Genomic DNA, 24,814 nt, shown 5'->3' with positions numbered 1-24,814 from the left:
CAGCAGTTGACAACATCATGTTCTACTTGTTCACTTTTACAGCCCGCCATAGAAAATAATTTCATAGAGATATAAAACCCTATGTGCAAAGTTTTTGGGGGGTTTGCCATTAAAATAAAACCTTGGGATCAGATCACAAGACATGCGGATCGTTTTTCCCAAATCTTGTTTTGTGTTGTTGGAGTTCATGCAGATGTGAGGACTAAGGTCCATTTCAGAATATTTATATATTATATAGTCAACTAAACAACAGACCAAAACCTAAAATCTGACCAAACCTCTAAAATCATGACGGTAGTCAAATGGACACAGATGTTACATTGGCAGGTCTGTCATTTAGATGTAACCCCGAGTGCATCTTACATTTGTCAGAAACTATATTTGTTTGGGTCAACTTTATGGATATTTTGCATCAGAAGACACCATAATAATAGATGTATCTTAGCTAAAAATTCCTGTTGTCTAATATCATCAAGTATAATTGGTTCAATAGCAGAAAATATTAAATATTTTAAAAAAAGTATCCCCAAATGCATTTTGTACTGTAAAGTCTGTGTTTGTTTGTGTGTGTGTGCATGTGTGTTTGTGTGCATGTGTGCAGAAAGAAAACCAAAGATGCTAAGCTAGTTATCAGTGTGTGTGACAGCTCTTGACCTCAAGTCGTGGTCCCCAGCTAAGAGATGCTGACTGAGGCAGCGGCAGGGTTTGTGTGTGTGTCTGAATGGGTTCAAACTGCCACATCAGCTGTCTGAACTGAGTGATGAGGTCACGACAGCCCTGTCACAGCCTTCTGTGAAGAAAGGTACGTGACCTGTCACAGTGAGTGTGTTAACATGGACACGAATAACCTGTTTATGATCGGATTTTTGGAGTATCCAGTTTATGTGTCTGCGCGTGTAAACACCATCTCCTGTATTCAAAAACCGGTGTAAGTCTTTATCCCTTTTATGAGAAACCTGAATATGAAACTGGAGTACTCCAATAGAATCCGGGATACTGTTACATGTACACACCATAGACTCTTAGAGTCTGTTAGAGATTCAGCCAAGTGACGTAATTGAAATACAAACAAAGGCAGGAGCGAAAACATCTCACTTCTGGAGCAACAAAGAAACATAATGACAGTGAGAGACTGACGCGGCTCTGGGGGACAGTGTTTTGAGAGTAGGGTAACTGTTCTGCTCTCAGGAATATCTCAGTCCGATAGTTAGTGTGTGTGGTTGAGAGAGAGATAGAGAGACGGTCAATGTGCTCAGAGCAAACAGCTGTTGGCGATCCAAAGAGGTTACGATGACGATGAGATGTTATCGTAGGCTCTTTGGGCGATCGGACTGGAAAAGAGATTAGTAATGAAGTTGCCAAGGGGTAGTAGATGTGCAGTGTAGTGTTTAATATTTCCCCTAGCTCTCATCTCTTTATTCGTTATTATCAGGCTGCTCTAATAAGTCTCTTAAATCTCTACAGTTGATCCAGAATGCTGCAGCACGTGTTCTAACAAAAACTAAGAAAAGAGATCATATTACTCCGCTATTAGCTTCTCTGCACTGGCTCCCTGTTAAATCAAGAATAGAATTTAAAATTATTCTACTCGCCTACAAAGCTCTAACTGGCCAGGCACTGTCTTATCTTAAGGAACTTATAGTTCCATATTACCCAACTAGAGAGCTGCGCTCCATCAATGCAGGGTTACTTGTGGTTCCTAGAGTATATAAAAGTAGGATGGGAGCCAGAGCCTTCAGTTATCAGGCTCCTCTTCTGTGGAACCAGGTTCCAGTTTCAGTCCGGGGGGCAGACACACTCACCACTTTTAAGAGCAGGCTTAAGACCTTCCTTTTTGATAGCGCTTATAGTTAGGGCTGGTTCAGGTTCGCCTTGGTCCAGCCCCTAGATATGCTGCTATATGCCTAGACAGCCGGGGGACTACTTAGAATACACTGAGCTCCTCTCTCCTCTTCTCTCACTCCCTCTTTATGTATTAATCTCCTATTTATGCACATTACTGATTTTGCTTCATCCTCGGAGTCCTTCTGCTTTCTCGCCTCACAGGTTCCCAGGAATTGGCATTGTAAAGATTGTAAAGCCCTCTGAGGCAAATTTGAAATTTGTGATTTTGGGCTATACAAAATAAACTGAATTGAATTGAATATCTGGTTTGTTTTTGAAAACATCACAGCTCCTGCACAAACAGAATGCAGTATTCAGTAACCAGGTAACGAGTATTTATCATGTATACTTGCTCTGTGCCCATGTAAACATCAAATATGATCCTAACAGGGATAATCCTCATAAATGGGTTATTCATGTCCATGTTAACACAGAAAGTGACCATTATAACTCTAGTGATCTTTATGAGGAAACCTGGAGAGATGTGTGAATGTGTATATGAAAGTGAGGGAGAGACTGATCAGTGAAAGTGTGACTATTATCAAAAAATAATAATTTAGAAGTGGAAGTTTCCAGATAAAACAATCGAGAAACCAGTAGTCTTGAGATTGGGTCATGTCACATTAAACAATTCTACTAAATCGAAGTTCAAATTTACCAAAAAACTGATGTTCGTGGAGGGTTTTCATTATCTTTGTGTGCAGCAAAATATGTAATTAAACATGACACTTATCTTTGAGTTATTCTCTCTTTGAAGATAAATTTGAAGGAAACACTGCGGGTTCCACCAAAGGGGGGCAATAATTGTGTCAAGCAGCTTAAGATTGTACTTGGAAAGACTTGAATTAGCTGTGCCAATGATTGTGAAGAACATGTTTGTTTTTGTATTCAAAATCAGCATTTTCAGATGCTTCTGAATGAAACAATGCAACTGCATTGTCGAAAAGTGATGTTATTTATCAATTTTTAATCAATAACTCCATCCTCATCTATTATCTGTTTTTTCATAGTCCTGCTATATTATTCAATAGTATCCAGAATTATCTTTGATTCCCCCCCACATTCTTGAACACCTTATTGTGTTTCTTTATATTTAATTTACATCCGTGTAGCTCAGCTGTTGTGATGCTTTTTGATTGTGCTTTTCAGTTAAAACCTGTCGCCATTACCTGGACATTACTGCCACGGTGGCTGTTCTGCTACCTGTTTATTCTTGTATTTTATAAATAATAAATATTTTTTGGAAATGGCTGCTTCATAATAGCAAAAGGAAAAGCTGTTTAAGTGTATGTTGTCTATTGTTGGAAAGTGCTTGTCTGTACAATATGTAATCTGCTGCACTAACTGTGGCAAATGGTTATAGCTGTTGCTAAAGAACATATAGGAAAACAAGAAAACCAATATACGATGGGTGTCGTCTATTGTGTGAGTGTCATTGTGCTAACACATGACATGGACAACCGGATATCGCACGACAAGAGTAATTGCCTCGTTCAGTCTGTAAAGAGTGGATGGTATTGTTTTCATGAACCTGTTTACATCCATACTCCATACCTTTAACATCCATCAAAGTCATCAGTGTGTGAATGGGTGAATGATATGTTATATACTACTGATTGTAAGTCGCTTTGGATAAAAGCGTCTGCTAAATGACTGTAATGTAATGTAATGTAATGTAAAGTATGTCAAGCCATCTACATCCTTTTGCAGATATTAGTATATTGCTGAGCAAATTTGTTCTAAGTTGTCACCTAGTCAGCCATCATTATTACATCTAGAAATATGCAAACATCTTCTCACTGTGACTGACAGTCTACCTCTCTTCACCATTTCACCTCAGCTCTCCACCTCTCTCCGTCCCCCTCCGTCCCCCTATAAGGCCTGACACTGTCTGCCCTCTCCTCCCTCGCTCCATCTTCTCTCTAATAGGTCTGGCATTCTCAGCACTGTCCTCTCTCCTTCCCATCCCTCCGTACTGTCTCCATCCTGTTGTCCCTCTAATATGGTTGACATTATTTCCCCTTTCCTCCCCCCACTTCTCCTGGATGACTTAAACTAAAGTGCTGCCTGGAGGGTCCTTACGTGGGTAGCAGAATTATAGTGCTCAGGGCCAAGGCCACAGGTTAAGTGCACTCTGCAGAGAGCAAAAGTAACAAGACGGCTGACGTCTATGTGCACGGAGGAGGAAGCGGTTTTCTGCAAGACAAACTGCAGCTGAAGACAGTAAGATATGAGGTAATCATAGAAGAAAAATGTGTATGCAGCAAACAAAGGAGCTAATGTCATAACATACAAAGGTTTGCATGTCATCAAACTGGAGCTGTTGCAGTTATACCGTCAGCACCATAAACACCTAGCTCTCTGGGATGCCCAAATATATCAAATAATCAATCTTTATGGTGGAAAATCAAAAAGCAGACAGATTGCCCCAATAATCATTTCTGGGGACAACCCTTAAAACAGAGCTGTCGCTATGCGAGAGATGCTTTTTAGAAAATATTTGTGTTTTCCTGCATTGAAATCGAGAGTATTCCCAGTAGTATCACAACGGACCAGCTAACGTGGACATAGAGTGCGTCAAATGAAACAAAACAGCAGTTATGATTAAAATTGCTTCGCAGAACTCTGCCACACAGGCTTGTTCGTAAAATAATACTCGTTTGAATGCTACCTTGTATTTTTTCATATCCCTGTATCTGTTGTTTTAGCATCCTGTTCATTGGTGTACAGGGTTCTGCAGCTCTGTGCTTCAAGTATCTCTAGTGAATACAAGCTGAAGTGCAGTTCTGTACATCAACAAAAATGCTGAACCATAGGTCAAAGCCTGCTGGCTTTGCAACAGTGAAGCAACATGAGCTAAACACCCACAAAGCATCATGGGACAAGGATGATGTGGGTGTATTGATTTCTATGTGGGAGTGGGGCAAAGGGGTGGAGCTAAAACTGGATTTGCAGCTGATGACAGATACCTTTGAGTGGTGTCTAAATAGGAATGTGGGGGTGCACTGGGTGTAAAGGGGCAGGGTGGTATATAACTCAGCTGAACTGAAACACAGCAGAGTGGGAGGAAGGGAGGGAGTTGACGGGTGGGGCTGGTGTCACAACTCACCATGGAAACAGTTGCTTGGTGATACTGCTAGATTGTCCAATAGGGACCCTGACCTCTGAATTTGATATCAGCACATCTCACCTTGTGGTGTTTGACTGATTAACATGTGCGTTGAAGAAGGGAAGCATTTTAAAGTGACATAAATACTAAGCAGACTTTGATGGAGCTTGTGAGACAATATCACCGAATATCATTTTTCTTTCAGAGCATCGACATGGACCGACGGAGCCAGGGATCGAACCACCTATCCTCTGATTGGAGGACGACCCTGCTCTAATGTTGCAGATCTGATTGTATGAAGACTGAAAACTAAAGGCCCTTTCACATTTTTGTTAGAATGTTATTATGGTAAGACTGAACAATTGTCTATCACCCCCAATCATAAACATGCATAAATAAACACACTCACCTGGCAGAAGACAGGTTTGTATGTTTCCGAGAAGAGCTGGGTCAGTTCTTCAGAGTCACAGAGGTCCAGCGGCAGCCGGTTTATACACAGACACTTGGAATGCAGATTTTCCTCTTGGCTCAGTTGGTTGACATCCATCCACTGCACCATCAATGATCGATCATCCTGCACAATCAGACCAAACGATCAGATTTTTAAGACCCTGAACTCGCTTCCCACTCCTATACTGCATAAGCTCCCATTAGATTCTGCATTTATTGTGAGAAAAAATTTGAGTAAATATAACTTTATTTGGTATTATATATTCATCCTCTTGGCTCAAAAGTGTTGATTTTAAAAGCTCATCAGCCCTTAAGCTTCACACTTCCATCTACAGTTTTGTTTCACTGATTGAGCCAATCAGAAATGCGAGGTCAGACAATCTCCTGTATAATTTCAAGTAAACTGCACTAAAATGAGATGAGTAGATGTTTTCTGTTTTCTCAGCGTTTCCTCCCTCAGATCAGTGTTGTGTTTAAACTGTAGTTTCACATTTTATATGTTATTGCAGGGAACATCTCAATGTGAGGATGTGACCAATGACTAAAATGTATCACTCCTCTTTCACTCACTTTGTTTATACCAAATAAGGCCAGCTTATCGCAGTTTTGTTTGAGGGCTTAATTACATTTTTATAAAGGTGTTACCTGCTTTGAGTTGGGCAGTAGTCCAATCCACTATAATAAAATTAATTGTTACAATAAATTACCTTAAAAAAATGTGGGGTTATTATTTTATCAAATCAAGTCAAATCACATAATTTAAACTGTAGTCAAATTGAGTCAATTCAAGTCAACTCAATTAAAGTTAAGTCCTGGTTTGGCCCCGGTTCTTTCACATAAAAATGTAATAACTATATGAAATAATCAAACATGAGAGGATACATTTTAACAACTGCTCCAACATACCAGCGGTCGGCCCAGCAGCTCAGAACGGGCCCGTGAAGCAGAATCCTTTTTCATGTATTCAACAAACCCATATCCTTTGGAGTGGCCCGTCAGCTCGCTGTACACCAGGAAGGAGCGCTCAATATTCCCGTAGGCGCGTACCATCTCTTCAAACTGCTGGGCAGTGAAGGTGTGGGGCAGGTTGGTGAGGCAGAGCAGGGAGTCGGTGGGCTGCAGCGTGACGTTGATCAAGCGTCCCCGGACAGTGCTGTGGTGGAGGGAGCGGATGGCATCCTGAGCCTGGTCCCCGTTCAGCAAAGTCACAAAAGCTGGAGGAGGGGACATTATGGAGACAGCGACGAGAGGAAAAGACAGACGAAGACAAGGACAGACACAAAGAAAGAGACACACAGACATAAATGGACGGGGACGTGTGAGAGGCGAGCAGACGGAGACAAACACAAACATACATTTAAAGCAGACATTGAAAAACAGGCAGAAAGCAGTTTGTGGAGATGCAGGATGGAGACGCACAGTCAAAAAAACATGCAAAAAACAACTCGCATGAAAAAAGCAAAGAAAATAAATGACATGCCGGATGTATGTGACAAAAAACATTGGGGGTAAAAGTTTGGGCACAGACAACCAAATTCACAGACAGACAGTCATAAAGACAGACAGACAGATACACAGAGAGAAAGACAACACATTAGCTAGAAAGCCAATAGGGAGCCACTACGTAGGGGGAATCCACTGTGACACACACATATAAACACCATATCTAATTTGAAAACTGATATATGTGTCAGAGAAACAATAGTATTGATGAATACTACGTATAAACAGTACTGGCAATTTAACTGGAATACCTAAAGACAAATGTTAGCCTCTTTTCCATGCCTGTGATAATATTTCTTTATGTCACATTATCATGACAGAGTTTCTCTCTCTCTCTTCCAATCACTTCCCTAGTTTCATGTTTGCTTTCTCTTTTCAGATATGTTCTCTCTTCCTTTATTGAAACTGAAAACCTCTGCTGTGTTAAAAAATATATCTATATGTCCTCTAAGTCTATTGAAAAGGCTTCGATATTTATTTATAAGTTGCTATCCAGTCAGTAAAGCCTTGATTAGAATTCCCAATAGGCTTTCTTTCGTTTTCAGTGATACCCAGCTCATTGATTAAAAAAAATTAAAAACACAAAGTGTAAAGGCCCATTGATAAATCCACACACAAAACTGTGTAAGTAAGCTGAAAGAGAGGAACACAGTGAATGTAAAAAACATTAGGAGCTTATAGGACCTTAAACAGCCTTGCATGAAAAAACAGCCATGGACGGATTCATGGGCTGGGAAACGATATGGTAATAAATTGATGTGCCACGTGTAGGTGAAAACCTAATGTTTGTGTGAGTGTGACTGACAAAGACAGAAGGTCTGTTAAGAAAGTTTTGTGTTGCACATCTTTCTTATTGAATAGGAAAAACACAAAACGTGTAAATTATATATAAAAACAACAGGCTCAGAGGATTACAAAAATATATATACACACTCAAAAAAGTGAAAACTCAACTGGATAACCAAACTCAAATAGAGGGTAAACTGGGCATCTCAGACCAGTTGCTGGATAACACTGATCTATAAAGTAGGTAAGAAGAAGTAATTCACCAATGACCAGATTCAAGATGTACACAATGCTGAGACTGGACTCAGTTCAATTAAGTCAAAAAAGTCTCAGAATAAACAACTTTGCCCAGCTGTGACTTTGACCAGACAATCAGCGATTTTTTAATCACAGCTCTGAAAACGCAAATGTCTCTCAATGTTTCTGCTGACCCACTGGACCTGCTCAAGAGGCTGTCAGTGTTAAAGTGAAATTGCATTATGCAGCTCTCAGATTGAACTATTCAACTATTAATTTGAATTGTAAACTTCTAACCATGCCACCTCGAGTAAGAAAACACAGGGCATTAGTACGGCCAAAACAAACTTTAATATAAATAAAAATGTTTATTGATGCTAAGAAACATCTTCTGGGGTCCAGCGTAACCATAGTGATGGAGTCAAAATGCTTTGTAATGAGCAACTTCTCTCAAAACCAATGCTCAGACTTTAACTGGATTGCATCACATCTCAGTACACATAGGAGATACAATAAATATTCATAGTATAGTAGAACAACAGAAGGTGAAACTTTCCATGCTGAACAAAAGGTGGTTTGGCTGTTGGGCTGGTCTAAATGTGTCTAATCAAAGTGAAACAGAAAAAAGGGTTTCTGTGATTTTGGAGAGATCCATTTAAGAGCACCTTGAACAGCTTAATTTCACTGCACACAAAGAGAAATGTAGGCTTATGTGATCTTAAATGCATGTCCATCAAATTAAAACATGTTGCACAACTCTTCTCCAGTGCACTATGCTTTATTCAACAAACACTTTTCCGCTATCTAACCTACATCAGGGTGGAGCCTGAGGCTGTTTCCAGTTTCCTTATATTCAACACATTGAACTGTCCTTTGATTTATATATCACTATAGATAACATGTATGCAACATTTACAGTAATCTTAAGAAAACTTAAAACAGCAACATGTTTTAATTTGCATGGTTTTTGATGCAACCTATTTTTTGTGTTTCTGTTAATAGTGCTACTAGTTGGAAGTGAAAGTGAAAGCCTGACAACTGGTAGTGTGGAGGATAAGTTGAGTACCACAAAATCAAGGTATGCAAATGTTACTTTATATCCAAATTGGGTATTTTTATAGCTACTCCAAACAACAGGTCATTAACAGCCTACACGCCTCAATCTGCATCCATGTATGTGAAGGCGTTTGTGTCCGTGCCTGCTGTGTTAATGTGTATATGTTCTGTGGTCCAAAATGGAGAAGACCCCCAGAAATGGCAAGACCGATAATAATAATTGAGGTATGAGGTGATGATTTAGGCAATAGCACAAGAACTAAGTATTGTAAACTGTTTGGCACTGAAATCCATTTTAACAGTTTGGAATCTATGCCAACTAGAACAGCCTCTCTACGCAGCTGCTAACTTTTAAAGCCACCTTTCATACATAATGGTATTTTAAAATAAAAAGAAAATTCATATTCAAGATTTTTGGCACAAACCAGTTAATTTAGTCCTAGGTAGCCCTTACAGTTTCACGCAGAGGTGTCAAACAAGCACAAAAAAAAAAAAACACATTACAATGGCACAGTGAAAAAATAAATATATTGACAAATTTGGAAACTATTTTGATAGATTTGAAGATCTATAAATCAATTTCATTATCACAAAATCTGCTGGTTATTTTCATATTCAAAAGGGGGAAATCTTCATCACAATTTTCCTAGATCACGTATTCACATTGCACAACACAGAAGGCAGGATTTGCCATTTGTGGGGCTCGAAACCGAGAATTTGTGGCATTTTCCCTTGAAAAAAGACTTCCATCATTAATCAAAATTGCCTGTTAATTATCAACTAATCAAATTATAATTTAAGACTTAAATGCAGAAAGCAGTTATGGAAACAATCTAGACCCTCTCTCAATGTGCGCAGAATACGTACTTTCCTTCTAAACTCTGGTGCAGGCCTTCAAATCAAAATGTATCAAACAGTTGCAACATATGCGGAGCAGACAGGAGATTAGGAGACCTGGTTTCACAACATGTAACACAGGTCGACCCCAATGACCTGCACACAAACACCACCTCTCTCATCTATCATCAAAGCTACAGTATCTGTGTAGTATACCAACCAATCCCTACACATAGACGTCCACATTGTTGGTTAAAAAGACTGTAAAGAAGTTTTTTCCTCATAAAACATGTTCAGGCATCTATGACTCATGTGCACATCAGGTAGGAGGCTGGAGTCTTGGATGGAAAATATAAGAAATAAAATGAAAAAATGTTGAAATGAGGAACAATTGGGACATTTGCTCCACAGGCCTCCTAGTTTTTACAGGAACATCAATGTAGGCAGATCTAATACAAGGTCAGGATCTGACGAACACAGAAAATCAATCCTCACCTCTCTGTATCTTTATCCATCAGCCTGCCTGTTCTTGTCTTTCTCCCTCTTCTGCATCTGTAGCTCTATCGATCTCTACATTTTTGTCTTTTCGTGCCTACTCTCTCACCTTACTGCTCTCTGACTACCGTATTTCTTCAGATACATTTTTTTTTTATGTCCGTCCGTCTGTCCTTCGGTCTCTCTCACTACTTCCCCCTCAGTTTCTCTATCTCCATGTGTCTCTATCCGTCTTCAGATACCGCCTCCACCCAAATCAATTACCTCAAACCCCATCTAATACTCCAACACACTCACACACACACTCTGTAATGGATCTCTTACACTAAGCTGAGAGCCTAATCTGGTTTAACCCACTAAGTACGCTACCTAACATTAGGCATTAGGATGAGATGGAGAGAATATGGTTTGGGCATTATGCTCAAGCTCTCTATCTTTCTATTGCCTCTAATGACACAGTGCTGCCTGCAAGCGGGGGCTGACGTCAAATCCTGCTCAATACTTTCTCCAGCAGTGAAAAGGGAGAACTCTAAGACGCTTAAATATCTTACAATATAACCTTATAATTCACTGAGTGGGTTTCCAAGTGAACGAATGAAAAAAGAAAAAGAAAGAAAAAACATGAAAAAAATATTCACAAAAGCGCATACGTCTTAATTATAGGTCTCTGCTTCTGAAAATGTCGATTACTCTGCATGTTCCTATGAGGAGTGTGTAGGGGCACAGGAAAATAAAAGAAAATCCTCTGTTGAAATCACCTCGAAGGATGCAATTGTGCTGCCACATTCCCTGTTGAAGGAGCTAATTAAAAACAGGGGAGTTAGGAACGCCAAGGCGGACCCCTGAAACTTGAGGTGGCTGGTCCGCGTGCTGTGTGGAAGGTGGTCCCGCTGCTTCATCTTGGCCCCAAGGCCTAGATGAAAGTCTCAGATGGAGAAAAGAGTCTCACAAAATCCAATTACCACTCTTGTTTCTCTTTGATTTATTCACTAAAAAGACCATTAAACTAAAATTTTGTGAGGACATTTGTGATTTCCAGATGGTGAATACTACTTACTTTGGTGATACCCTGACTTTTCATCTAGCACCAAAATGAAGTTACCCTTTGTGCATCAATTTCAGCTATACTGTCCTTCATGCTAATTAGCCAAGGGGTAGGAAGTTAATGGGCTAATGTCGCACTCATGTCATATCAGAGTTTTGACTTTCCAACTTGTAAACATTGTTCACAACAACATCCAAGTCTTAATGATGCTTGGGAATTCAATATTTTCAGAAAACTCAGATACATGTGACTTGAGTTAATACAAAAGTGCCTGAAAACCAAGTTAACATGAACGTCATCCACATTCATCTTTCCATGTAAACCCAAATATATTGGATATAATGTCATTGTGTTCATGCTCAGTATTTTAAACCCTTTCACGTCATTCTTAGTTATCATAAAACCGTCTTTCCCCTCCTCTTGATTTATCAACCTGCCTGTAACTCTTTCATTAACTATCCCATATGAGGTGAACACAACATAAATATGGTAAATGTATCTTCAATTTGTAATAATTTCTTTTGATATTCAATAAATTACCTAGACCCTGGATGAGATAACCTTGACCTACAGCTAATATTCATATTTCTGTTTTTCATCTGAGAGCTTTCCCCTTGACAAGAGACTTATCAATAAAATTCAAAATTATAATCCAAGGGCAACATTAAAAAATATTTAAAGGAGATATTTCCACCAACAACTAACCTGGAAGTAAGTAATTTATTATGTATTTTATGATACCTTCATCTCTTACAGGCCATCAAGTGAAAAATGATATTGTCATCCATTTCACAGACCCATCATCTGTGCTAAAGGTGAAAAGTTGCTTGAGTAATGATGTCGAAGATTTAAATTTACTTAAGAGATGAAAGGAAGATAAGATGAAACCAAGGCGCTGAGTATGGTGTTTAGAAATTACATCATCATTGCAATTTCAACCTGAACAAAAGGTAATATTATCCATGTGTTTGAGCCGAGGCTGACAGGCAAGGAGGGATGAGCTCTCTGTGGATCTGCTGCTCTTTCGTTATCAATCACACACACAGATGATACACACCACCAAGCGCACTGAGTCTCCTCTGAATCATCCTAACAATGAAGGCCCCCGAGGCTGTTCTTGACTGTGAACTGTAAAGTGTATAAATCCTCAGATCACACAGCAAACATCATCTCTAAAGATGAAGAAGCACAGCTTTAATCTGAAAGGCTAACCAAACATTTAAATTGTCTGAAAGGCAAACATTCCGAAAAAGATTTCACAAATAAAAGATAAAAACAGGATGATAATTGAAGCATGTTATGTGGAACTTTTCACTTTAACTATTTATGCTAAAACACTAACAGCAAGCATGTCTACAAGTATAAACATGCAATTTAAAACAGCTATGACACAGTCGTGAGTTTGCCTCTTAGCTCTGTAGCACCAATAAACTCTCATCCTTCTTTGCATCTCTGTGGCTTTGTATTCCTCCCGGCCACTCTGCTACAGCTTCTACATGAGTAAACACTTCAGACGAGCTGCATCCTCCTCTTTCATCCTCCCGTGCTCTCTCTCCAGTGGTCCTCTCATCCTCAGAGCCCTTTGTCTTCCAACACGTCGGCCCTCCCATCCTCTCCATCATCACCCCCTCCTCTTGGTTCTGCTCCCGTTTTCCCGTCTCTCTCACTGTTTCCATCCATCAGCCCTCCCCACAGTACTTCAGCCACCACAGTCACCACTTCCACTCCCGTCTTTGAGCGGACATTCCAGTCTTTGAGCAGACATTAGGTGCTAAAATATATTTGGGTTCAATAGATTTTAATCATAATTGTAAAATAATAAATAAATAAATTAGCTTACTGCTACTGCATGTATCATTTTGAATGGTTTGAGTAAAGTAAAATAAAACTGTTATATACATATAACTGTTTTTGACAAACTGCCAGACTGGGTCCTTCAGTTTTCTATTATCTCATCTTGATTTGGACTTGTCCTGACCTGCCTATGACAACTATTGGTCCTGATCAAGTCCAGTCGGTAGGCTTTTTTCTGGCTTTCCTTCCCAATAATGGTGGCTGCTTATGCAACTGGAGAGGCTGCTCTGCTGACAGTCAGCTGTCAACTTCCCATGAAAATGCAGAATTATTTAATATCACATTCACTGTCATTTAGAAGAGCAGGCTTGTTTCCTATATTATACAGCAAGTGTGCGTGTCCAAATATCACTATGTAAGAAATGTTATTTCTAACTAATTATTTTTCTGACTTATGACCAATACAACTTTAAGGAAAATACATGTGTTTTCCTGTTCTGATCACATTTCAAACTAATGCATAGGACTCTAGCGAGTGATATTTGATATGTTCAACAGTAAGACAACAATAGGAGTAATATTAAAATGGCCACAACTTGTTTTTGGTCTTCAGCCCCATTTAAACTCAATGTCAATACTGCTCCAGCTTGGACTTGTTTTACACTCGACTGAAATGGTATGAAAATAAATAAATAAATACTGTAAATTCCACTGACTTCTACAGCTTATTCTACACTGTATGTCAATGGGTTGGGTTCTATCAGAAGTAGAGTGCCATGTTCTTCAAGCGTAGATGATACCAAAGTATGAAACACTAACTAAAAACGCTCTCATCAACTGGTTACTTCTGAAAGAAACTCTCGGAAAAGTGTGGTGCAAGATGCAGAAAAAAACTGCAGAAATATGAATGAAACATGAATACAGTAGTTGCCAAATATTACAGAATGTAACTTTAAAAAGGAGGATATTAATACTAAGAAGTAGTGGCTACAAAATCAAACAATGACAACAGCTGAACTTGAGGCTAAAGGTTTTTTGCACAATTTCGTATTAATGTGTTTGATGTAATCAGCTGTAGCAGTGGTATTTAAATGTTATGGTGAAGTATATGAGGTTGGTGGGTGTTAGATGCGGATGGAGAGAGCGATGGAGAAATGGAGGGATGAGATGCATAAGAGGCAGTTGCTGAGTGGATCTACCACTCGGCGTCTCTTCAACCAGCCGCCCACCCACCCACCCACAGCTGCATTGTTCACTCCAACGCTCTGTCCCTCTTTGAAACATTTCACTCTGAAAATGGATGCATCATTTAACATATCCACAAATGCAATGTTGTGAGCTTTTATACAGTGTAGTAAACATATCAATATTTGCATTTCTGGTGAAAACAAATTCCAAAGTAGGAACAGATACTCTGCAGTTTGAAGACAGTAAAAAAAACAAAAAGTGAAAATGCTTTTAATTATGAATGATATCCCGCTCCCTGCTAGGCATTGTGTCATCAATTGATTATCTATTGATCCTTCCAGTAGATCATTTCTCAATCTCATTGTTCTGTCTGTCATGCCCGCCCTCTTTCCGTCTCCCTTTCTACGATTAGTCACACATTCTGTCATTTTAAGTCAATCCTAACGTCCACCTTCATCCTCCATCCATCAATTCAGTTCCTTAACATCCTACCACCACCTATTCTGCTTTCAGCTTCTACTCCTCTCCTTCCCTCTCTTCTTTGACAGCCTTCAGTTAAAAAACAAAATACTGAATTTGATCAATGATCTACCGAAACACCTAAAATCTAATCTCAAATCACAAAACGGAGGGGTTCAAAAACAGTTGGTCACTACGAGCAGACACAACAACGCTATCACCTGTATAATTGTAATTGATTGATCAATCAATTTGTTACATTTCAAGCAAAAAGCCAGACATTCTCTGGTGTCAACTCATTGAATATGAGACTCTACACTTTCTTTGTATTAGAAAAGAAAAATCATATTACTTTATAACATCAATACAAATATTTTCGGGATGGTCAGATAGAGCAAAGAACTTGAAGCTGTCACTAATCATAATAGGCATTTTTCACATAGACAAAATGAGTAATCCTAAAAATAACTGGCAGATTAATCAAAAGGGAAAAATTATAATTTGCAGCCCTAATGTGATTCATTGTAATCTTTAGCTCTCACACACATTAGTTAAACCATATACCAGTGATAATGTCTCATTCCATCACTCACATGCAAGCAAGTGAAACCAGTAAGTCTGTTTTCTCAGAAACTGCACACGCTACATAGAGATCAATTCGAGATAAAAAAGGCTTTGTTAATGATATAAAATCAACACATTTAAAGAATCTAAAACAAAAATGCAATAGAAAGTAAGCTCTAGTTACATATTAGCTCATTTGGTCTCTCGCTCTCTAATCTCTTTCTATATCTCTTACAGACCCACAAAAAAAACAAGACATATTCAAAACTAAAATCCTAACCATACCTCAGAGAGGCACCACTTCCTCATTTAATGTACACTGAAGACTTGAGACCAGCTGTTTGTGTGTGTGTGTGTGTGTGTGTGTGTGTGTGTGTGTGTGTGTGTGTGTGTGTGTGTGTGTGTGTGTGTGTGTGTGTGTGTGTTTCTGTGGTCAGCTGTTTATCGTAAACTCCTCTTATCTTTTCCGTGCATTTGTGTGCTTCTTAAACATAGAAAGCACGGTTGAGAGCCCTGACAACGCTGTTCCCAGAAGTAATCAGACACTAACACTGTGTGTATATGTGTGTTTCTATGTCTACCGTCTTGATTTTTACAGAAGCTTTCAATCATAAGAGTGAGATTATATGTGTGTGGGTCCTTGTCTGTGTGTTTATGTGTCTGTGTCTGTGTGTGTGTATTTTTCACATGCACTGGTGTGAACAACAGATAAGACACCTCTGACACAAACTGTAGTTACAGTTACGGAAGAGAGAAACTTGAAGGTTTACAATGTAAGTGATTATGAATTAACGAGACATCTGCACATTTTCCCTCATGCATATTTCAGAGATGCCTGCATTTTTCTACAAGCTTTATTTCTGATTGTCAACAGATAGCTTCAAACATGTATTTGCCAAAGCTGGTTTCTACAGCAGTTACTCCAGATTTGAGTTACATTTACCAAAGTGCTCACACACTCCAGCAGCACTTCCATTGTTCAAAGCTGCTGTTTGCTTTATGAAAAGAAAAAAACCCCACACAATTATTTTTCAGAACTATACACAGTCATTGCTGACCGCAAAGCAAGTTTTGGCAAAGCAATACAAATGGAATAAATCACAGCAAAATTGTTGGAGGCAATAGTGGACTCCAAGAAAGCTTTTTTTAAAACCATAACCCATAACTTCATGTGATCCCGTGCCAGTGGCATAAATAAAGGCAGTGCAGACACTGCACTGAGGCCCCTGGCCTGAGAGGGCCCTTTTACTATCCACCACAGCACAGCTAGCGGAAGGCTTTTTTGTCGATTTTTTAAATCAAATTATCAATTTTTCATTTTTTTAAATTCAAGGTTATCATCAATGCCGGTATTTTGCAAAATCCCTAACTCACTTGGTGCAGTTGCAAGACAGATCCAAGAAGAAACACTGGCATTTGGTGCCCTATGTATGCTAGGCTAGTCTCTTCTAGCAGTTGCAAGCTAGAAAGTAGCCACCCATTTTTTATAATTTTTGCTAGCTAGTTGCAACAGTAATAAAAACACAGAAACCAGATTGAGTAGCTTAGTGGGTGACAAACAACCTTCATTAATGATGACCTACTTTAGTTGAAAATCACTATCTTGTTGTTGCGGCCTTGACTAGAAGTCACAAGTAAAGATGCAGCAAAGTGAGAACAATACAAGTAATTAGTGCAGATGTGACACAGGGGTTGTGAACTCCTGCTCTACACAAAGGATATTTTTTTAAAGAATATCTAGACTGTTGTAGAACCATAACATATCATAAAAATGTCCCTTGCTTCTAACTAGACCAAGGGCAGTGGTTGGTTTGGTGTTTGTTAAGTGTTTGTGCATCAGTTGTTGCTGCAACTTTTACACCAATACACCTCTGTATACACAAATATATATATGTGTGTGTGTGTGTGTGTGTGTGTACATCCCCCCTATTTACAGTGGGGGAAATAATTATTTGATCCCTTGCCGATTTTGTAAATTTGCCCACTGACAAAGAAATGAACGATCTATAATTATTATGGTAGGTTTATTTTAACATTGAGAGACAGAATATCAAAAAGAAAATCCAGAAAATCACATTATATAAAAGTTATAAATTGATTTGCATTTGATCGAGTGAAATAAGTATTTGATCCCCTAACAAAACATGACTCAGTACTTGGTGGAGAAACCGTTGTTGGCAAGCACAGAGGTCAGACGCTTCTTGTAGTTGGTCACCAGGTTTGCGCACATCTCAGGAGGGATTTTGGTCCACTCCTCTTTGCAGATCTTCTCCAAATCCTGAAGGTTTCAAGGCTGTCGCTTGGCAACTCTAAGCTTCAGCTCCCTCCACAGATTTTCTATGGGATTAAGGTCCGGAGACTGGCTAGGCCACTCCATGACCTTAATGTGCTTCTTCTTGAGCCACTCCTTTGTTGCCTTGGCCGTATGTTTTGGGTCATTGTCGTGCTGGAAGACCCATCCACGACCCATTTTCAGTGTCCTGGCTGAGTTGTCGCCCAAGATTTCACGGTACATGGCCCCGTCCATCCTCCCCTCGATGCCGTGAAGTCGTCCTGTCCCCTTAGCAGAGAAACACCCCCAAAGCATAATGTTTCCACCTCCATGCTTGACGGTGGGGATGGTGTTCTTGGGGTTATAATCAGCATTTCTCTTCCTCCAAACACGGCGAGTTGAGTTGATGCCAAATAGCTTGATTTTGGTCTCATCTGACCACATTACCTTCTCCCAAGCCTTCTCTGAATCATTCAGTTGTTCATTGGCAAACTTCAGACGGGCCTGTACATGTGCCTTCTTGAGCAGGGGGACCTTGCAGGCGCTGCAGGATTTTAAACCATTACGGCGTAGTGTGTTACCAATGGTTTTCTTGGTGACTGTGGTCCCAGCTGTCTTGAGATCATTAACAAGTTCCTCCCGTGTAGTTCTGGGCTGATCCCTAACCTTTCTCATGATCATCGATACCCCACGAGGCGAGATCTTGCGTGGAGCCCCAGACCGAGGGCGATTGATGGTCATTTTGTGTTTCTTCCATTTCTGAATAATCGCACCAACAGTTGTCTCCTTCTCACCAAGCTGCTTTCCGATGGTCTTGTAGCCCATTCCAGCCTTGTGCAGGTCTACAATCTTTGCCCCGACGTCCTTAGACAGCTCTTTGGTCTTGCCCATGGTGGAGAAGTTGGAATCTGATTGATTGATTCTGTGGACAGGTGTCTTTTATACAGGTAATGAATTGAGACAGATGTCTTTCATACAGGTAACGAGTTGAGATTCAGAGTACTTTCTTAAAGTGAAAGGACTAATCTAACCGGTATGTGGGAGCCAGAATTCTTGCTGGTTGGTAGGGGCTCAAATACTTATTTCACTCGATCAAATGCAAATCAATTTATAACTTTTATATAATGTGATTTTCTGGATTATCTTTTTTATATTCTGTCTCTCACTGTTAAAATAAACCTACCATAACAATTATAGATCGTTCATTTCTTTGTCAGTGGGCAAACTTACAAAATCGGCAAGGGATCAAATAATTATTTCCCCCATTGTATATCTGCATTTGTCAATCTATGACAGGACAGTCGGATATTATAATATGGATAAATGAAAATATTGTTATGCTAGTTATGGACTTGTGGATGTGACATACAGGAACAATGAGGCAGCTTCTGGAGTAGCCATATGTGGGGCCCCATTATTGAATGTAGCTTTGTAACGATAATGCCAATGAGAACCAGCAAAGGAAAGAGAACCACCCCAATCATCATCATCATCTTCTTGTCCTTTATCGGTGTCAAACATGAGGAGTTTTTTTTTTAACTAGCTTTAGCCGGTGTGTGGGGGTCGTTCTCACTGCATTAGCGATCCACAGTGCACTTGGTCTAATAAAACTCTGAAGGAAACTGAAGGATTTAAAATGGTGAACACATACATACACAAAAAGAAAGCACATGCATAAACGTGAAACATGATATGGCATATCCACATATTCAGTCAATCTGACAGCAGGAGCTAAGAAAAAACAGGGCGTGTGTGTCTGTGTTGAGTGTGATCAAAGATAACAGCCATATCATATTCGCGTGGCCTGTACTGATTTACATTTGGTGATTCACAAGGTGACAGATGGACAGATGATGACAGAGAGGGAGAAAAAGAAAAGAGGGGAGGATGGAGGGAGGCACAGCGAGGGAGAGGGAGAGGTAGTGACAAGCTGCTGTCCAAGGAAGCAATTAGATGGACTCAGCTGCTGTCAGACAGGGAGATAGTGAAGAAAAAAAGAATAAAAGAAAAACAGAAAAACAGAAAAAGGGTAGTGTTGAGTCTCAAAATGGTTGTGTAGTCCAGACAGAACAACCCCAATCACTCACACACACATAAAAACACACGATGTCTTGTTCCACTGAATTAAGTGCTCTCTTATATGTCCTAACATTAATAATTACATCTACTGTGCAGTGATATGAGTGCTCAAAACTCTTCAGAATTTGTACAATTTCTTTTAGCTTTATTGTTACAAAGAAAAATTATGTTTATCATTTTTATGTTAGAATATAGCTTAATTTCACTATAGTAAAAGAAAGTAAATTCACCATGAGTGAGGTCAAAACTCAAGCATAATTATTAAGGGAAAATATATATATATATATTACTATAAACCAGTGTAGGCTCCAATTCAATGTACTGAGGTGGTAATAGGAAAAATACACCTAATGCTTCCAAAATTGTAGGATGTTTTTCGTGTTGTTGACATAAATCTTAAAAGTAATGAAATGTAAAAATGTTGTCATATGAAGTAACATTAAATCAAATTGACATATTGTGTTCAAAGTCAACAGCAAATGTACACATTAAAATAAAAAAAATTGGCAACTTTGGTTAGAAAAGACAGAAATAGTAACTTCTGCAGTGAAGAATTTGAAAGTAAGATGTTTTGCGGCCCATGAAAGAACAGCGTTAATTATAAAACACTTTTTATGAAGTAGATTCATTTTAAATGGACAAATATGTTTCCTAAACCTTGCTGCAGCAATTTCTTTGTCATGTCAGACATACTTGCAAACCGTTTGTGTGCATTAACATCCTGTTCTATCACCTCTGCTTCTTCTTTCTATGTGCTTTGACACATTCATAACCACAAATATAAAAAGGCAGTGAGGTTGTTCCAAAACTTCACAATGAAAAGGGATTTTAAGGAATCTATGAGCAGAACTGAGGCAAATAGAAACAACGTGTCCCTATGCATTTGGCATTTGATTACAACTCAAACCCTGCATTCGATACCCAACCGTAGTGATTCTGCATATAATGAGCTTAATGTTTTTCTTCAAACTATTGCAGAAACCCCAAGGCAGTGAACCACAGCCGATTCTCTGACGGCAAAATTCCACGTAAGTGCAGCCTCCTGGACATCACAAATGACTAACAGCAAAGCTAATCAACTCTCCATTCAGCAACACCAACAGCAACCCAAAGACAAGGACATTTATTTTAAAAATTCAAGCGAGACAATAGCTTGTTGATATAAACTCCAACAGAAAAAAGGCAGTGGATTACATGTGATAGATGGTGCTACTTCTGTGTGACTGCAGGACAAGTGAACCTGTACTCCTCCCTAAGCTGGTGCATTTAATCCACACCGTCACACACACACACACACAAACCTACTTATACGAAGTGACAAGCCAATGAACTTTAGGCAAGCATGTGTTGTCTTCATTACGGGACAGTGCAGCGACAAACACAAAGACCTCCATTGAAAGGCTGGGATTCCCATGATAAACCCCGCCATTGTATTCCCAGATCCCTGGTTCCGCAGCACTGTCGAATTAGCACACATACCTCTGGACTTCATGTGGAAGCGGCTGGGTCACTGTGGCTGGTTGGCCGGCTAGTTGGATGGTTGGATTGATTGATGCCTGCAGATTCCAACAGACTGTGGGTACATATGTAAATGTGTGCATCTGCGTGCCTGGCAAGCTGCCTGTCTGGTTCTCTGGCTGAGGTTTCAATTTAGAATAAAAAAATAATAAACCCTCAGCAGAAGACACCTGAAACTAAAACAAGCTTCAAACTTTCTATACTATCTCAATATATTCAATATTTAAAAAGTAAGGTTTAGTCCAAAGGACAACTGTCTTTCTGACCTGCGTTTTTTTTATTTTTTTATCTCAGACATTTGCTTTTTCAGTAGAAATGAATCATGTAAAATAGAATATCATAATAAGAAATAAATAATTGAAACCCTTTAATCCTGAATTTGAATATGATTCTTTTTTTGGGGCCTGTTCTGATACTGTATTAATACCAAAAGAGTGCAGTCTGATTTTAATGACAAACACACAGCATCATTTATTAAAGGCCTTAGGTGAGTTCAAACATTTAGGACTGCGAACGCCAAAATTAAAATCACACATCAATAGAGCTGGAGTCTGAATGCGCCAAATTTGCAGCCAACACGTAATCTGCTCTGATAATGAGATTTTATACAGCGCTGGCAATCCCACAACATAGTATTGCGAGTTATGGAGACAGATAATGATCGATGCTTCACTTTTTGAATGTAGGCCATGGGCCAGCTAACAAGCTGCTGGTAAAATGCCTCCAATTTGCTAATAGTGAGGAAAGGACCCAAGGAAGGAAAGAAGCAAGGGGAAAAGGGATATCTTGGCTGGTAAAAAGGGTTATGGTTAAATGGTGCTCAGTAAGAAGTGAGGTGATGGCACTCGTATGTGTGTGGAATATGTGTGTGTTCAGGGGGTGGGTGTTTAAGGAAAAATCATCATTAGCCGAGGAGCTGAAGCAACAGCCCAAAGCAACAGCCCGAAGCACAGCCGTAAATGGAGACAGGGAGTTACATACATATACACACCCACACCCACACACCACACACACACACACACACACACACACACACACACAGCAGGACGCGCTTAAACACACCGGCAATACACACCGACAGACACAGACACATAAACACTCCCATCAGTATGGCCTAATAAGTCCAACGGTGGAGGCCAGCTCAGTGAGCTGATGTAGTCATGAGGTGCAGATGCATGCCAAAGCTGTTCTGAGCAGTACTTTTCAATTAGAGCAGAGGTCGGAGACGAGCCAGGAGAGGTTCCACTAACTAACTAACACAAACAGTGAGAAAACACCAGAGGACTATAAGACAGAACGAGGATGAAAGTTTATCATGGCAATCTTTTTTGTTACACCCAGATAATTCAATAAGAGCAAAATAAAATAAAAAATGTGTACTATGAAATAATTACCACAAGGTCAATTACTAATGCCTCCCCAGAAAGATTTGGTGTAGTTAACACCTATATCCCAGGAGAAGCCAATTACATTAACCTCAAGGAAAAGGACACCAAAACTGAAGCCTACAAATAGACACAAAAGGTGAGTCTCATTAAGGTGAGTCATATATCTTAACAGAGTCAAGAGGAGAAACGCTGTTTACATAGTGTCCAGATATTGAAACTTGTAACCGGACACAGAATTGGTTGGTGGGTCAAACTTTTTCTTTTTGTAATGTGTTTATGTTAAAAAAGACATATCGTAACGGTTGATATCTCGAAATGCTAAGAGCTAGGACATACCATGACTTGAATAACTAAAAAAATTATATTGGCTGGTATATTATATCTTTTTTGAACTCTTAAACATATTAGGTTTCAACACATTGGCTTAAAAATCCAGCATTGGTCAGAGAAAGAAGAAGGTAAAATGATTTCATATAGACAGAAGAATAGCTGGAAAATCAACAAAGCGGAAACTAGCCAGCCAGGATATGATGGATTATATCTATATAAAATGTACTGATAGGAATGAAAAACTAAATTATGAAAATAAAAGCTAAGAAGATAAACACTATTTTCCATTAACTAGTGTATGTTACAGTGTGTGAAGTAATTCCTATATCTGATAGGTCTAGTAATCATAAAAACCAAGTGAAAATGAAACAGGTGTGAAAACTGAAAGGAATCCCAAAGTACACACAAACTTTACCTTTCAAAACAAACAGAGTCACACTCCCAAGTGACAACCTTAGCATTCAGAATATTCTTGTGCATGCTTGACTGTGTTTTTGTGTCTGCATACAGTATGTGATACACTCAGCTCTGGGAATATGTGTGCATTTCACACCCATTATAAAAACCTCTCTGCACACACAAAAAAAAACAACACAATTTATGTTCTCCTGGGAGTTAAGCCATTTTTGGTCCATAGCTACTAGACAGGAGAGCCTGAACCATCTTTAGTTCATCCTTTTTTGAACATGTGTTGTGACCAAGATGAGCTTAAGCTGTTGCATAACATATTTAAGATTTATGTGTAATCTAAACATTGATTGTTATCTATAAATCATATAAATAAATAAAAAGTACTTCCATGTTGGGCCATATATTCACCAACAAAACATTGATCCCATATACTTTGAGACATTACAAAAGATTAATTTATCTGATGACACTAAAACCGTAAACAAATTTCAAAGAGAGTACTTTCTCTTCTTTCACAGGATAAATATTTAATTACAGAACCCAAGGGCTGATAACAACAGCAGAAAGATATGTGAAACCAATATAAACCAATTTTATAATTTATGCCTATCTGACAGACAACAACTGTGCTCTGCTGTAGTTCTGCCTCACAATAACAAAACATGGCTTCTTTTGAATACTGTGATATTAAATGTACAACAAAGCTCAATATTTCTCTACTAACAAAAGAATCTGTTGATCAAATTTACTTTTAATTCTTCGAGAGTACTCAGTTCAAATTTGATGAAAAATGATCAACCATGCAGCATGATTTGCAGGAAAATAATTCCACCCTCATAACATTTTTATAATTCAACCTTGCGGGGAAATGTAACTGAACTCCTGTTGATGCACTCCCTTGTTTAAGATGAACAAAGTATATTAAAGCCAGATACGTCCTGTAAAATAGATGAACAGATTACCTCGAAGGGCTATGCTAATTCCTGGCTAATTCTCTGCATAATATTAGCTGAGATTGATTACATTCCCTCTGTTCGTCCTTGTCTCTGAATCTCATCTCCTGCTGATACAGTGACTCAAGGAACCGCCCCATTTCTCGGTTAGCTTTTGTTCTTCATAAGAGTCGTACTGGGCCTTAACCCTTTTGGCTTGAACCCCGCCCGAAGCCAATGTTTTAAGTCAAAAACTCTCCCTCACCACCTGCTGATGTTAAGAATATTGTTTTAGATTTCCATAGTTTATGTAATATAATTTCCTTCTTTTATGAAACATGAAACATAATGTTTTCCGTCCATATCATAAGCTGGTCAGTAAATATTGAGTTCCTTGTTTTATACCCCAAAAGAATAGCACATTTTGTTGCAAGATAAGAAATATGCTACAAAGTACTGTCGGCGTTACGTAAGGAA

The 24,814-nt window shown here is 39.1% G+C and overlaps 1 protein-coding gene across 1 annotated transcript in view; it reads right to left on the bottom strand.

Moving 5' to 3' along the window:
• Positions 1-24,814, bottom strand: part of raver2 (ribonucleoprotein, PTB-binding 2) — a 68,743-nt gene that overhangs the window by 24,152 nt on the left and 19,777 nt on the right. Inside the window, 2 exon segments of the mRNA XM_054603407.1 lie at positions 5,403-5,567; positions 6,350-6,657. Of these exon segments, the coding sequence (XP_054459382.1) occupies positions 5,403-5,567; positions 6,350-6,657 (473 nt within the window).

This window comes from Anoplopoma fimbria, chromosome 8, assembly GCF_027596085.1.
Source record: "Anoplopoma fimbria isolate UVic2021 breed Golden Eagle Sablefish chromosome 8, Afim_UVic_2022, whole genome shotgun sequence".
Taxonomy (NCBI): Eukaryota; Metazoa; Chordata; class Actinopteri; order Perciformes; family Anoplopomatidae; genus Anoplopoma; species Anoplopoma fimbria.
Note: the sequence above shows the minus strand (reverse complement) of the source record. Positions and strands in the feature narration are given on the sequence as shown.